The sequence below is a fragment of the Nicotiana tabacum genome, chromosome 7, assembly GCF_000715075.1.
Source record: "Nicotiana tabacum cultivar K326 chromosome 7, ASM71507v2, whole genome shotgun sequence".
NCBI classification, from domain to species: Eukaryota; Viridiplantae; Streptophyta; class Magnoliopsida; order Solanales; family Solanaceae; genus Nicotiana; species Nicotiana tabacum.
In genome coordinates this window covers 74,775,299-74,791,819 of record NC_134086.1, presented here as the reverse complement: position 1 = coordinate 74,791,819, position 16,521 = coordinate 74,775,299, and the positions used below count along the sequence as shown (strand labels likewise).

At 36.7% G+C, this 16,521-nt stretch overlaps 2 protein-coding genes across 3 annotated transcripts; one reads left to right on the top strand and one right to left on the bottom strand.

Moving 5' to 3' along the window:
* Positions 1–358: 358 nt before the first annotated feature.
* On the top strand, positions 359–5,419 carry LOC107811893 (sulfate transporter 3.1). Of its 2 annotated transcripts, XM_075257292.1 has the most exons (12): positions 359–794; positions 1,246–1,453; positions 1,551–1,722; positions 1,854–1,919; positions 2,257–2,370; positions 2,618–2,734; positions 3,339–3,465; positions 3,921–4,207; positions 4,304–4,494; positions 4,594–4,679; positions 4,774–4,850; positions 5,050–5,419. In XM_075257292.1, the coding sequence occupies exons 1-12, from the start codon at positions 470–472 to the stop codon at positions 5,239–5,241; spliced, it is 1,962 nt and encodes a 653-aa protein (XP_075113393.1). In that variant the 5' UTR covers positions 359–469; the 3' UTR covers positions 5,242–5,419. The 2 variants fall into 2 exon arrangements, with proteins under 2 accessions (XP_075113393.1, XP_075113394.1); XM_075257293.1 differs by lacking the exon at positions 1,854–1,919 and having other exon boundaries at positions 362–794.
* A 396-nt stretch (positions 5,420–5,815) lies between these two features.
* LOC107811895 (uncharacterized) lies at positions 5,816–16,252 on the bottom strand. The gene is made up of 8 exons (XM_016636887.2): positions 15,984–16,252; positions 8,901–8,994; positions 8,711–8,761; positions 8,464–8,637; positions 7,991–8,170; positions 7,700–7,819; positions 6,914–7,047; positions 5,816–6,299 (listed from the first exon to the last, which is right to left on the bottom strand). Exons 1-8 carry the CDS (start codon positions 16,121–16,123, stop codon positions 6,236–6,238), a joined length of 957 nt encoding a protein of 318 aa, XP_016492373.1. The 5' UTR covers positions 16,124–16,252; the 3' UTR covers positions 5,816–6,235.
* Positions 16,253–16,521: the final 269 nt, after the last annotated feature.

Sequence of the window (16,521 nt, the reverse complement as noted above, 5' to 3'; positions counted from 1 at the left end):
ACTTAACTAAATATTCAAAATTATCACTGGTTTGACTAATTCTAATCTGTGTCACGGAGTGTCACTTAAAGAGAAAATACAATTTGTCAAGAGCTTTTTTATTTTCGAAGCTCTTTAATTATGGATGACGCATACATCAATTTAACGCATGATATTTCTCTGTGTCCCATCAATCTCTCTACCTTCGTCTTGTGTTCTGAGATTGTCAGTACGATCCCCAAACTCGTGAGGATTATCAATGGGACCCATCGCAAAAGGAAATAAGAAATAAAACTTAAAAAAATTTGGAAAAAGAAAACAGGCAGTACTCCACCTCCTCTTGGCCCTCTATATATAGATAGGCATGCATCCCCAAAGACCCAATTCATAAGAAACCAAAACCACTTTCTCATTGCATCATCACCTCGATCTTTCTAAAAGAATCTCCACATTATAAATAGACTCATTTCCATTAGCACAAAATAAAATTATGGGTAATGCTCACTTTGATGATCAATATTCACATCAAAAGGTAGAAATCCCAGCACCAAAGCCATTCTTGAAGACACTCAAATCTTGTGTGAAAGAAACACTATTTCCTGATGACCCCTTTAGGAAATTCAAGAACCAGTCACTTACCAAGAAACTTGCTTTGGGTTTGCAGTATTTTGTCCCCATCCTCGATTGGGCTCCTCGCTATACGTTTCAACTTTTCAAAGCTGATTTTATTGCTGGAATCACAATTGCTAGTCTTGCTGTTCCTCAAGGGATAAGCTATGCTGGTTTGGCTAACTTGCCTCCAGTTATTGGACTTTGTAAGTTACTATTTATATAAATATACATGAATTAATCCATCAAATATCTTTGAAATATACTCGAAATCATGCATCTAGCTTTGGACATGGAACTAGTACATACACAAGGCTAGCCTCTTTCCAACTAACTCTAGTCTTTAAAATATACTATATGAATTTGACTTTTATGCACCTGCAATGTCAAGCAAATTAGGCAGATAACTCCTGCAGGTCTAGGTAAAAAAAATTATATCGTATCAGTATATTTTACAAGTTAAACACTTAAAATATACATAACTATAATTGTGATTATAAAGGTATTACGTGTCTTGATATGTAAGTTACAAATGATACGTACGTCGAGTCCATAGCCTGAGCGCACGTACATGGCACAATAAAGTTACTAGTCCAGATTTAGTTAAATAGAAGTTTTCATTGTGGTTGATCTGATAAATATATTTTGGAAATGCAGATTCAAGCTTTGTGCCACCGATGGTATATGCGATGTTGGGAAGTTCGAAGCATTTGGCAATAGGGAATGTGGCAGTTCCATCGCTTCTCATTTCTGCAATGCTTGGCCGAGTCGTTAATCCTCACGATAATCCCAAGCTTTATCTTCAGTTGGTATTTACTGCTACTTTCTTTGCTGGAGTTTTCCAAGCTTCCTTAGGCTTGTTAAGGTCAGAAGTCTTCATTTTTTTCGTTAGATTTAGTGTCGAGTCAAATTGCAACGGCAGTAGACCTAATTAATTTGTATTTTATCTGATGGTGATATAGGCTAGGATTCATAGTGGACTTTCTATCGCATGCAACAATATTAGGGTTCATGGGAGGAGCAGCCACAGTAGTGTGCTTACAGCAGCTGAAAGGAATTCTTGGACTTGTTCATTTCACCCATGAAACTGATATTGTCAGTGTCATGCGCTCCATCTTTAGCCAATTACACCAGGTTCCTTCACTATCTCATTTTATTTTTTAAATCTTTTTTCTCAAAATAATAAGTTATACTTAGCCTCCAATATTTTACGTACGGTCTTTTCTTTTTCTTTCTTATACGTTTTTGTTAATTATTTGCTACAGTGGAGATGGGAAAGTGGAGTCCTAGGTTGTTGTTTTCTCTTCTTCCTCTTGTTGACCAGATATTTTGTAAGTAAATTAATTAATTTTAAATTTATACTCGCTTTCGGCAGATTTGTTACGTATTTATAGTTTATAAATAAATATGTCACTATTGTGTTATATCCGTAAATTAATCATGATACTATCCATTAAGCATGTGATACAATTGTAGACTTCCTTCACCTTAAGATTAACTCATACTCGTGTATAACATATTTCTAATGATTCCTAGAATTGTTTTCACCATATTTCAATTGCTAATAACCTCATTAATTATTTCATACCATTATCTTCAGTTCAAGTTCACTAGATTAATTTACTAATGGACTTGTTTATTTATTGTGTGGTGTAATTCCTATACCAGAGCAAAAAGAAGCCAGCTTTCTTCTGGATAAGTTGTATGGCGCCTCTAACATCTGTGATCTTGGGAAGTGTTCTTGTTTATTTCACCCATGCTGAAAAAAATGGGGTTCAAGTGGTAATTAATTTCTCCACAGTCGAAATTAAATTTATATCTTTATATTTCACTGCCAAATTTTATTTTTTATTTCTATACATGATGTGAATATAATTTATGGTGAGTGACCAGTGACGTCCACATGTTGGTCCCTTAGTATGATATCGATTAACTTTTTCTAGCGATGTTTGTATTAATTATAAGACAGTACGTACATGCGGCTAACCTGTGAATATGTTTGGACTTTTGTTGGATTTAATTTTCTCAGATTGGGCACTTGAAAAAAGGGATAAATCCACCATCGTATTCTGAACTGGCATTTAGCTCGCAGTATCTTACAACTGCCATTAAGACTGGAATCGTCACTGGTGTCATCGCCATGGCTGTAAGTACAATATGTCTCCAATTGTTAATTTATTTTTATTTACTTTTTATCTGTCATACTAATTCGGATTCGGTCTTAGACTTTCTGATTTATATAAGATTCTCATGACCTCATTCTATAGTCTGGAAGATACTTGGGTCAAAAAGGTTAGAAAAGAAAAAAAATAGACGGGAATAAATGTTCATAAATTATGCTTGAAGAAACTAATTAAAATAGTGATATACTTCTTGTCTCTTTGTCATTTTATCGTACACACGGCAATATATTGGTGACTAGCTCATAGACTACAACTAGCAGCTTTTAGTTAAAGAATTAACTATATACATAAATTTATTCTTACATTATTGATGTACATAAGTTAAACTCTTTAAATTCCTCTTTGTGCTTTTTTTGATTCTGAATTTTATATAAATGTGGTATATGTCAGACACACCAACTTGTTTAGGACTGAGACTGTTTTACCTTGTTATATATATATATATATATATATATATATATATATATATATATATATATATCACACATGAAGGAATAGCAGTTGGAAGGAGTTGGCGTATATTGTTTATTAGTTACCTATTTTAACCGATGAAATTAAACAATACAGGAAGGAATAGCAGTTGGAAGGAGTTTCGCCATAGTGGAGAACTATCACATTGATGGAAACAAAGAAATGATTGCCTTTGGGATGATGAACATTGCTGGTTCTTGCACCTCTTGCTACTTAACCACAGGTACTCTTTCACCAAAAATTAACCATCTCTTGGCCCAATCCACGACATGTTAAAAAGAAACACAAAGCCCAGTATATGTATAATTTATATTAATATATGTGTTATTAGTGTATAATCTAATTATACCGGCTAGAAAAAGTGACACTGAAACTAAACAGCTATTTGTGTAAAGATCCCATTTTTTTTCCTTCAAGTTTCTAGAGATGGGAGTGAACAATTGAAAACATAATTAAGTAAATAAGAATTTGCTTTTTAGTAGGTTAAGTTTGTAAATGAGATGGTCATATAATTCAACATAATCATGAGTTCTCGTCTCACCACCACACATTACGAGAATTTTCACGAAAAAAGAATTAGGCTCACAACTAGGGGGTGTGCTGAACACATTCTTTAATTTAGTTGTCTGTTTGCGTAATTTTTCTTCTAATATTAACATCTTTTTTTTCCTTTTTCAGGACCATTTTCACGTACGGCAGTGAATTTCAATGCAGGATGCAAGACAGCAGTGTCCAACATAGTAATGGCAACAGCAGTGATGATAACATTGTTGTTGCTAACACCATTGTTCCATTACACACCCCTTGTTGTGCTTTCCTCCATTATAATTTCAGCCATGCTAGGCATCATTGACTATAATGCTGCTATCCACCTTTGGAAAGTTGACAAATACGATTTCCTCGTTTGCATTAGTTCCTTCATTGGAGTTGTCTTTGGTAGCGTTGAAGTTGGCCTAATAGTCGCGGTAAGTAGCATACATTTTTAATAGGATTTAAAAATCTTTCTGCGCACTCAGCTTAATTTAATTTTTATGATAACTATGTTTTCGTGTGTGATTCAGGTGGCAATGTCTTTACTTAGGATACTTCTCTTTGTAGCAAGGCCAAAGACATTTGTCTTAGGTAAAATACCAAACTCCATGACCTATAGAAACACTGAACAATATTCAGCAGCAAGCAGTGTTCCTGGAATTCTCATCATACACATTGATGCCCCAATCTATTTTGCAAATGCAAGTTATTTGAGGGAAAGGTAACTACAACACCCACATTTTCATCTCAATTTAGTGATTGATGACTTCAACACAATAGTTAGTCACTTTTATATCGATGGGTTCTTGAAATATCTTAGGATTTCAAGATGGATAGATGAAGAAGAAGAGAAGCAAAGGACTTTATCTGAGATTGAGCTGCAATATGTCATATTGGATATGAGTGGTAAGTGTTAATTCAAGATAAAAAAAACTTCGGGTTTTTTTTTCTTTTTTAATAGTTAATGTTTTACTGCTGACATCAATCCTCTTAAATGCAGCTGTTGGAAACATCGATACAAGTGGAATTAGTATGCTTGAGGAAGTGAAGAGAAATGCAGATAGGCGATGTCTAAAGGTACAAATATCTGACAAATTATTAGTAGTGAAACATCATATTACCATTTATAGTTGTCTCTACGGGAACAGTTCAGTGATTAATAAACCACAACTCGAACTTTAGTATCACGAGCTTGAATTCAGTGACATCTTGTCCACTACTACCCAGTTGATTTTCCTTTTTCTTTTCTTTTTTTATTCAATTGTTCAATTTGTAGCTTTTATTGGCAAATCCTGGAGGGGAAGTGATGAAGAAGCTGGATAAGTCAAATTTCATTGACACAATTGGGAAGGAATGGATCTATTTAACAGTTGGGGAGGCTGTTAATGCATGCAATTATATTCTTCACACTTGCAAGTTTCAATCCAAGAGAATTGAATCTTCAACAATCCCAGACGATAACGTATGATCATAAATCAGATCAATGATCCAATTAAAATAATCAAAATGTATTAGTATTCCTTTTTCTCTTTACAGTTTCACCAAGTGAAACATCTTAGAGCTAGTTTCTTACCCTTTTACAATTTTGTAAAATTCATATATCCGTGCTAAGTTATTGAAAATTGCTATAATGTTTCACACCTCTACTATTTTATTCTCTTCTCCAACAGAAAAATTGCGCAAGTTCTTGCAGCTCCACAAAAATAAGTTTCTGAAGGACATAGAAACTTGCCAGTCTAGAAATGCATAGTTTCTGAAGGACATAGAAATGCTATCGGGAACTGTCCATGTAATGTTATTTATCAGAAGAGGAACCTAGAAGCAGAATGAACTATACATACAATTCTATAGTGTAGGGTTGTGTAAAAGGAATTAAAAATAGTTACCAATAATAAGCCTAAAAAAATTCCAGTTAAAGAGGAAAAAGGAAATATACAGAGCTGAACCAAAATATCCAACTTGTGACATTGGAAAATACATCCAAGAAAGAGCAAGTTCAGAAGTGGCAGGATAACAGTAATGAACATTCTGAGAAACCAAGATAAGGTAACAACACCAACATTACTTCTAGCCAGGCAAATATACAAGAGTCTCATTTCGAAAACGTTTGGAAAAAAATTACTTTTAAGAGTATTAACCAAAACTCACTGCTGCACAAAACAGCCAAACAATGTGAAAGTGAAATCAGAATAAACGAAGCATGCAACACTAGGAAATTCTAATCTACTATAAGAAATCTTCAAAAATAATTGATATCTTGACAGCTGACAAAACCCTCACCAATTGGAACTCCGGAGCACTCTGACAGCTTGCCCGTATTGCCCCCGTCAAAGGAGAATAGACCCCACTGCAAGGAAACTTAAAATCAGGTGATGGCTTCTCCTCAACGATAATAAGCCCATTTCTCCCATGTAAGATTTCCCAAAAAGCTGACCCAAAAAATGGAACTGCAATAGCCTCGACTATATTTGCTTGAATATACGAGGAAGAAGTTCATGTGCGCTAATATCCAAAGGCACTGGATCCCTGAAGATGATTGAAGATCAAGTTTAGGAGCTAACTCAAGGTTGTATGCCTCAACTTGAAAATACATTCCGTAGAATAACAAACATATGCACACACTTAAAACTATAGATAAGAAGCTCTATTTGCTTGACTAGCATGATTATCCAAAAAGATCTCATTGTTCCAATAGATATCAATTTATACATTAACTAAAAGAAGTTGCTAAACTTTTACGTATTTTTCCAAGTTTTGCTTATTCCTAGGATACTAGGAAAAGTTCAGATGGATGGCTGCCCAAATCATGAAAGATAAGAGTTATCCTGAAATGTTCACAGGCTTCACAGGCCAAAGGAATTCCAGAAATGCACATTCAGTTGAATTGCTATTTTGTTGTCTCAATGAATATCACATCTCAAGAGGTTCGCACATACTTGATGTACAGGACTGTATGACTTGTAAGCTATTACCCTTTTTAGCACTTGATAAGTTGGTGCTTACATATGCTATGAAAAGAATAACCGTGTTTGTGATGTATTTTATTAAAGATAGAATGAGGTGCATGCATGCTTGTGACTGAGACATCCACTTTTTATGTATGTATTCTTGAGCTTTGGCTAAGAGAAAGGGAAACATACCTGCATAAGATTTTTCCTTTCTCAGTGGAGCTAGGGATAAACCACAACTTCCGTACTAAAGGTGATTCAAATTGGACAAAAAATCCATCATTTTGTCCATGCTTCCATTTCCTCGAACCTTGACCTTTCCAAACCTGTAAGATCACACATTGAAATCATGATTCATGAAAGAAGAGATCAATTGCAATAACTGCTGATAAAAACAATACTACATGAATTCAATGTTGCCTCTGGTTCGCATCAGACACTAACTTGAAACTAAATCATCATCTGTCAGGATCACCTTTAACTCACTCTCCAAGATATACAAGTCAACTTCATTCTGTTTTCAAATTCCTTTGGCCTGTGTTTGTCTGAACCAGACTAAAGATGCTAATAGAACAAAGCACACATTAAAGACGAAGCTACGAAGGTCAGTACATTTGTATTTGAAATTCAAGCTTTCTGCTCTAGGTTTTTAGTAGTAGAATGGAAGCATAGAACCAACATCCAATATTCATCAATAATCTTTGAGATTAAAGCATAGAGCAAACCCGAAGCAGTTGACACAATTACAGTCACTAACAGATTATTTCTTTACCTGACAAGGCTTCTAACAGAACTTATACGCAGAACTAGGATGCTTCTTGTAATAAAGATCAAATATTGGTTAATTCGAATAAGCTTATAACCAATTTATGCCTTTCAGTGTGTGAATCCATAAGAAAAAAGCCATTTTTAAGAGGGTTATCCATGTTCTTACAAGCAATTGCCTCTTTCAAGAGAGCATTCAGTGATTAAATTTACCTGTGGGTAAGATATGATACTTTTCGGTGTCACTAAACATGAAGCTTGAGAGAAAGAATCTTCAGCATACTGTCGAAGAAATGGAAAACAACTGCTGTGCATATGGGGTGACTCAAAAGCCTGGCACATGAGATAAAAGTACACAATTAGATAGTATAAGCTCGATTCCAACTGCAACTGACAATGTAACCTACAACTGACAAACTGAATTCAGAAATATCAGAGGAAGGCCGAAATTGTTGGAAAAATATCCATGAGGAGAACTTTTCAATCAGTAAGAATATGAAGTACCTTGTCTATATTAACAGCTGGGGCATACTTCTCCGTGTCAGTCTTCTCCTTGTTCAGAAGGAAATAAACTCTAGGATCCACTTTTGAAGTTTCATGCCATGATTTAACAGCATTCTCTACTGTTTCAACAAGGAAAGAGAAAATCTCTTTGCTGCCATCTTCAGCTCTATATTTCTCAGACTGCAAAAGGAGAATCAAACTTAGTACATCTCATGCGGAAACTTCGTGAGAAAAACATTTTCCAGAAATTCGATTTAGGGTTGTATCACACAGCTGCTGATGCAACAAGTTCCTTACCTGCATGAGGAGAATAGATTTTATGTCAACGCTTGCATGAACTAAAAATACCATATGACCAAAACCATATTTATAAAAGTGCACCAGCAATCAAAGAGACTGGAAAACACATCAGAGCTCCAATTGACATTCTGAAACAGATATGTCTCTAGAAATAGATGCAGAAGACCACTAACCAGTTCAGATTTCAATGTATCAAAATGTTTTGCCATGTCAACATTGGATCTCATGTTCTCCAGTTCTTCAGCTCGCTTCATATCTTTTGCCAACTGCGAAAGTGTCTTTATCTTCTTGGATACTTCCAAACTTTGTGGATTGTATTTTGATGCCAGCTGGAAAGCAGCTAAGGCCTGCATCATGATAATAAACATAAAGACTGGAACATGAAAGTTCTCCGATTAAGAGGAAAAATATTATACATACATCATCATAGCGTTCCATAGCCTCTAGTATACATCCTTTCCTGAAATAACCCTACAAGTGCAATCAAGTCATTTTATTACGAGAAAAACTTCGCTAGATAACAAGTTCACATTTTTTTCTGCTCGTGGTGTATGATCTTTTTTTCTTATTACAGGGTGTTCGTGAAAGATTTCCAATTCTGGAAGTATACCTTTTCCCACTCTGGTTTCAGACTGATCGTCATTTCGGCATCAGCAAGTGCTTTGCTAAGTTTAACCAGATGCAAAAATGCTGCAGCACGATTGCTATACATAGTTGAATTAAGTGAAAAACATATCAGGAACATAAGTCAGTTTCACAAAGTCGACATAATGAAAGAATTAGAAAGCAAATTCTGACCACAACAAACAATCACAAAGACGCATTAAAAGGAAGTCATCCAATGAACAAGTTTTAGATAGAATTATGATTTTCACTTAGGGCTCGTTTGGTTGGAGTCATTGGAAAAATAATTACAACATAAAATTATACCATGTTTGATTACAGGGGATTAGAAAAAATAATCCTTGCATAATGTATGCAGTGTTTGGTTTGTCGTATAAGAAAAACTAATATCTACATAGTTTTATGTAGTGTTTGGTTGACGGTATTAATTATAATACTTGCATTAAGTTATACCATAATCTATGTCATATTTTGTGCGGGATAAAATGTGAAATAAGCATACATGTATTAACATAAACAATTCTTGTATGACAATCCCGTCATTATTCTTCATCATAAAACAACTAATCCCTTCATTATCAATCACCTCATAACGATCCGAGCATTAAAATCGTCGCACAACTAGCAAGTGAATCAAACAATCCCTTGATAGCAATTACAACCCTTCCACCTTTAGCACTTTATTAATTAAATGTTAGTAGAGGTATAAATGTTTGATGGGGAAAATATTATGCTCATACAAAATTCTTACTTAGTAAGGTAAGAATACGTAGAGGGAAGACGGAAAAGAATCTGAAACACAATAACCTAGCAGAAGATTAAGAATTGCTGGTGACTAATCTAGCATTCTCTATATAAACTTCCACCCTAATTAGGACTTAGCTTTTTTACATAAGGAATTAGGACTTGGTTTTTATAATCTATTAGAGAACCTTCATCATGATATATGAAGGAGCTAAACAAGAAGAGGTAATCCTAAAATTCACCTGGAAGGAAGTTCCTCAATGGACCTAAAATCTTTCATAAGCCCTGAGAAGTTAGCTATTAACTTAGCTAAGAATGTAACAAAATAGAAAGAAAAACCATACTGGTGAGATAAGCTAGTCGAAATTAAGGCTTAGCTGTTTTACACTTAACACTACATATAGTGTTTGCTAGGAATTCTTTTAGACTGGTTACACTTGTATGTCAATGTAGGAATAAGTGGTAGACTCGTTCTGATTTACAGTGTTCTTGATGCTCTACCCACAGCCCACTTACACTATGGCCCTTTGTCCCCTGCCTGTCTCTATCTCTAAGAAACTGGACAAAAGGGAACAAAGAAAGTAAGGCTTTTCACCTGGTCAAATGGAGCACGTCATCCTTAGCAAAAAAGCAGGGGGGGGGGGCTTGGTGTCAGAGATTTGAAGGCACACAATAGAATCTTGTTGTGTAAATGGTTATGGAGGCTAATGCTGAAGAAGGGGCTCTCTGGAAAATTGCTATCAGTTCCAAATATGGTATGACTAATCCATGGGAAACTAGATCCCAACATCCCCTATTGGTCTCAAGCTTATGGAAGCACTTCAGTACACAATAGATGCATTCTCTGTAACGAAGATGCGGAGAACACGAACCACTTGTTATTACATTGCAGAGCTTCTAGCCAACATTGGATCCTAGCTTTTTTCATCATGGGCTTGAACTGGTGCATGCCCAGCTCTCTTCTGGATTTTAAGATGGCTTGGCAGAGAGGGAGGAATTGCTAAGTCCTCCCTCTCCATGTGGAACACTATTCCTGCAGCTATAAGCTGGGTAATTTGGAAGGAAAGGAATGCTAGATTTTTGAAGACGAGAATGACAATATACTTGAGCTCAAAAAGAATTGTATATTCTTGCTTAGTTTTTGGTGCAACATGGATATGGAAAATGTGCAAGAGCCTAAAGCCATGCTTGATTTTATTTTTGCATTACATTCTTCGTAAGTTTTTTAGCTTTTGTTTGTATTTCTTTTCCAGCATTTTGCTGGCTCATCTCAATATGCATTCAACAACAACAATCAAGTGCAATCTCACAAGTGGGGCGGTAGTATGTATGCATGCCTTACTCCTGCCTTGTAAAGGTAGAGAGGATATTTTTGGTAGACTTTTAACTCAAGGACGGAAGAAAAAGAAGCAGCAACAACAAGCAATAGTAATAATAGCAAGATAAGAAGATAAAATAACCAAAGCGAAAGAAACAACACGTAGTAATAGAAATCTAAGAATCAAGAAAATACGAAAATAATACTAATACTATTGTTATAGGAAAGAGATACGCTTGACTACCTCTAACCTTCTACCCTAATTCTCGACCTCCACGCCCTCCTATCAATGGTCATGTCCTCGATAAGCTGAAGTCGCGCCATGTCCTACCTAATCACCTTTCTCCAATACTCCCTCCGTTCAAGTTTATGTGAACCTATTTCCTTTTTGGTCCGTTCCAAAAAGAATGGCCACTTTCTAAATTTGGAAACAATTTAGCTTAAACTTTCAATTCTACCCTTAATGAGAAGCTTTTATAACGACACAAATACTATGACATGTTTACCACCAAAAATTTCAAAAGAATTATAACCATACAAATGTTCTGATTAGTTTAAGACCACAAATTCAAAAAGTCTTTTTTTTTCCTTAAACTCCGTACCCAGTCAAACAAGTTCACATAAATTGGAACGGAGGGAGTACTTTTTTGGCCTACCCTACCTCTCCTCAGGCGCACCATGGCCCTCTCACACCTCCTCACAGGAGCATCAGTGCATCTCCTCTTCACATGCCCGTACCATCTCAGCTAACTTCCCGCATCTTATCCACCACGGAGGACACACCAACCTTGTCCCTAATAACTTCACTTTTAATCTTATCTCTCCTGGTATGCTCACACATCCATCTCGTTATCCTCATTTCCGCTACTAGTACTTTTTGGATATGGGATTTCTTGACTGGCCAACACTCTGCTCCATACAACATAGTCGGTCTAACCATCATTTTGTAGAACTTACCTTTAAGTCTTTGTAGCACATTCTTATCAACAAACATTACTCGCGAGCCTCCATTTCACCCAACCCACACCAATATGATGAGTGACATTCTCCTCGTTACCTTGGATTACTGACTCCAGGTACTTGAAACATCCTCTCTTAGGGATGACTTGTGTATCAAGCCTCACATCCACATCTGTTTCATGAGTCATGTCATTGAACTAATACTACATGTATTCTATTTTGGTCCAGCTCAACTTGAAACCTTTTGATTCTAGGGTTTGTCTCCAAACCTCCAACCCCGGGTTAACTTCGCCTCGCGTCTCATCTATCAGTACTATGTCATCTACAAATAACATGCATCATCATACCTCCCTTGAATGTGACACGGCATTATTGCCAAGGCAAATAACAATGGGCTAAGAGTTGATCTCTGATGCAACCCCATCACGATTGAGAAGTGTTCCGAGTCTCGTCTCTCTGTCCTTACCCAGGTTTTAGCTCCATCATACATGTCTTTAATCACCCTAGTGTATGCTACAAGCACACCTTTAACCTCCAAACAAATCCTTAGAACCTCCCTTAGGACTTTGTTGTAGACTTTTTCTAGGTCAATGAACACTATGTAAATCCCTCTTCCTCTCCCTATACTGCTCCACCAATCCCATCACAAGGTGAATAGCTTCCGTAGTCGATTGCCCCGTCATGAATCCGAACTGGTTCACGAAAATAAACACACTCCTCCTTGCCCTCACCTCCACGACTCTCTCCCAAACTATCACAGTGTGGCTTAGCAGCTTGATACCCCTATAGTTGTTGCAATTTTGAATATCACCCTTGTTTGTGTACAATGGGATCATCGTACTTCACCTCCATTCTTCAGGCAACTTCGACGTCCTAAAAATAACATTAAACAACCCAATAACCCATTTCAAGCTTGCCATGTTCGCGTTCTTCCAAAATTCCAATGGGATTTCGTTTGGCTCAATAGCCCTTCTCCTGCTCATCTTATGCATATCCCCCTCAACTTCCTCAACCTCAATACGCCTACAATACCCAAAATCTCGATAGCTCTCAGAGTGCTCTAAGTCACCACACAATGCTTTTGTCCCCCTCCTTGTTCAAGAGTCTATGGAAGAAAGTCTACCATCTTCGTCAAATATGGGCCTCTTCCTCCAATTCTTTGCCTTCCACATCTTTGATGCATTTCACTTGGTCCATGACACATGCCTTCCTCTCTCTCACCTTGGCTAGTCTGTACAGCTTTTTATCCCCGCCTTTATCCCAAGTTCTTCATATAAACGTTCAAACGCTGCAGTCTTTGCCGTTGTAACTGCTAACTTCGCTTCCTTCTTTGCCTTCTTATACCACTCCCTATTCATCATCTTCTCCTCATTGTCTTTGCTCTCCACCAGCTTCAAATATGTTGCTTTTCACTTTTCATTGGACCTCTCTATTCCATTGCCAGTCCCCTTTATGTCCACCAGAGTAACCTTTTGAGACCCCTAACACCTCTCTAATTGCTTGCCTAATGCAATTTGATGTCGTGGTCCCCATACTACTCGTGTCCCCACTACTCCTCCAAGCCCTCATTGCCAACAGCTTCTCCCCCAACTCCTGAGCTAGTCAAAACTCCCAACTTGATCTTAGGTTGACCATACACAACCCTCTTCTTACTCTTCCTCCTAATCTCTAAGTCCATTACTAAGAGCCTATGTTGGATTGTGAGATTCTCATCCGGATAACCTTGCAATCCGTGCATAAACCCGTATCACTCTTCCTAAAGAATAGGTAATCAATTGGGTCTTGGCCATGAAGGTGACCAAGTGCTCATCTTTCTTCTGAAAACTCAAGTTAGCTATCACCAAATCAAAAGTTTAAGCGAAATCCAACAGCGAAATTCCTTCGTCGTTTTTATCACCAAAACTGAAGTCGCCATGCACATTGTCATAAGCCCAGGAAGTCATTCCAACGTGGCCATTGAAATCTCATCCTAGGAATAGCTTCTCACAGTGCGAAATAGCATGCATCACCTTGTCCAAACCCTCCCAAAAGTACCTCTTAACCACCTCGTCCAAGCCCGCTTGAGGTACATATGCACCAATAACGATTAAAGTAAGCCCTCCAACAGCTAGTTAATAGACAACAGCATGTCGTTCACCCTCCGAACCTCTACCACTAGCTCCCCTAAGTTCCCTATTGACCAAAATACCTACCATGTTCTTGCTCATCACGCCTCCTGAGTACCACAGTTTAAACATGTGTACGTCTCGTGCCTTAGTTTCCACCCACTTAGTCTCCTGGACACAAGCTATATTAATCTTCCTCTTCTGGAGAATCTTCACCAACTCTACAGATTTTCCCGTCAATATACGTTACCTTATCAAAAAAAGTGTTACATTTAGAGAACCTCTACTTTTTTATTTAGAGAAGTTCTCCTTTAGAGAACCCCTAATTTGTCTTAAAAGACAAATTATTTAATATTGCAATCAAATGGGCACGAATAAAGGAAATATTCGGATTGAATAAAGGAAAAATTTGGACACAACGAAAAATTTGGACACAACCAAAACCGACTCAAGTTAGTAAGATTGAGGTACAGTTAATTGAAACTTTGAAAGATATCTATCGGAGTTCTTTTCCAAATAACTTCTCTCTCTCTCTCTCGTTGGTGCTATTCTACGAGTTTCCCCATTAATAGTTATATCCGGATGCGTATCCATGTCCCGCTCCCTCTCATCCCTCGAGTAAATTGCCCCAAATAAAGGGGAAAGTTTACCAACAATCTATAAAGCCGATAGCGGGTCAATAAGATTGAGGTGCAGTTGATTGATTGTATTTTACTAGAGTTCCTTCTCCAAATGATTTTCTCTCTTGTTTTATTGTTCCAGAATCCAATTAATAGTTATATAAGGATTTGTAGTTAACGGAGCTTCGATGTAAAGTATACTATATACTCACTTTAATATCATTTACTAGCCAAAAATGCAGCATACACTCTTGTGCTATTTCCCCAATTGGAATTCCTAACATAGAATCTAGTCTATCGGAGATGACATAAAATCAACCTAAATATATAGTTAACTATGCCGTCTAGATCAACTCACCTTGACTATTTCACTGGGTATCTAATATTTCCCACCTGCACAAGTACCAGTAAATCTGCCACAAAGGTTTAGGGAGATGGGAAAAAATGACCTAGTGTTTTTTAGACTGTCGAAGGCCTCATTAAGCTCTAGGCCACAACCTTGGGTGCAATCAATATATTTTATTGAATATTAAGGAATTTCACAGTTGACATCATTGAAGTATGACCTCAAAACTTTCTTGGCATCATTGAACCTCAAAACTTTCTGAAGTAGAGTCCAAGGAGGGGAAAATAAAGACGGATGTCTCGCAGCTTACATGCACGACAACATCTTAAAGCAAAAAAAAATTCACTGATATAGAAACTCAGACAATCATTGCTACAGGCTAGTGGTTTACAGGTTCTCGATTGAAGGAAAGGAAAAACATAGCTAACCACAAATTCCATTCACGTATTTACATGTAAAACTAGTTTTGGGGGACAAATGCACTTGTTACTTTGACAGTTCTCTAAGTTTCATCTATTTTTAAATAACTGCATAACCAGTAGGTAGCCCCTTAACTTAATGGAGTTAATTAGCTCCAATATCAATATAACTTTGAGGTCCATTAACAATTCCATATCAGAAATACAGTCAATCAAGAAAGCCCTAGTAGTATATAAAGAACAAATACAACAAGAAAAAGAGCGAAAGATATGCAGAGATTACTAATGCAAGGATTGCAATGCACAGATTATTTCTTGATGAAATAAATCGCCACTAAAGGAGTAGCCAACACAACCCACAAGCAAGATTACAAATTTTATACTAAACTCACAAGTGTATGATAGCATCACATTTGTAAGTGAAGCACCACGAACTTGAGTAGCCAATACAAGACCAACAAGCAAAATGACAAATTTAACACATAACTGTAAAAAAACCACAAGAACGGCCACAACTTTAACAGAAAAAATACAACTGAATAATAGTGAAAATGAACCTGTAAAGAGTGGCGTTTGATGGGTCTTTCTTGATGGCTTGAGTGTACAAAGCTGCAGCTTTGAGATAGTTCCCAGCTTTGAAGAATTCATTGCCCTGATCTTTCAGTGTTGTCTCTGCTTTGACCTCTGATTCCCCCATTTTTGCTATCAGAAGCAATTTGCTGTCTTGGCAATGGAGGTTTTGCTTTACTAGGGTTTTCTGAGATCGTCTTTGTTCTGCTTCTAGTTCGACATGTCTGTTCTAAACAATCCTCCCTTCATTTTGTTACAATTCCAGTTTGGCCCCCATTTCAAGAATTTTGGGGTAAATTTTACAAATTCCATAACTATTTTTTAACCTTGTCAAGGGAAAAAAAAAAATAAGAAGAAAAACAAATCAGGTAGATAAGGAGTTTAATACATTTATTGATTTGTATTATATTCCTGAACCGAGGTACTATTAGAAACAACTTCTAAGGTCTGCATACACACTATTCTCCTCAGATCTCATGTCGTGCAATAATAATGGGTATGTTGTTGTTGTATTAATTTGTATTA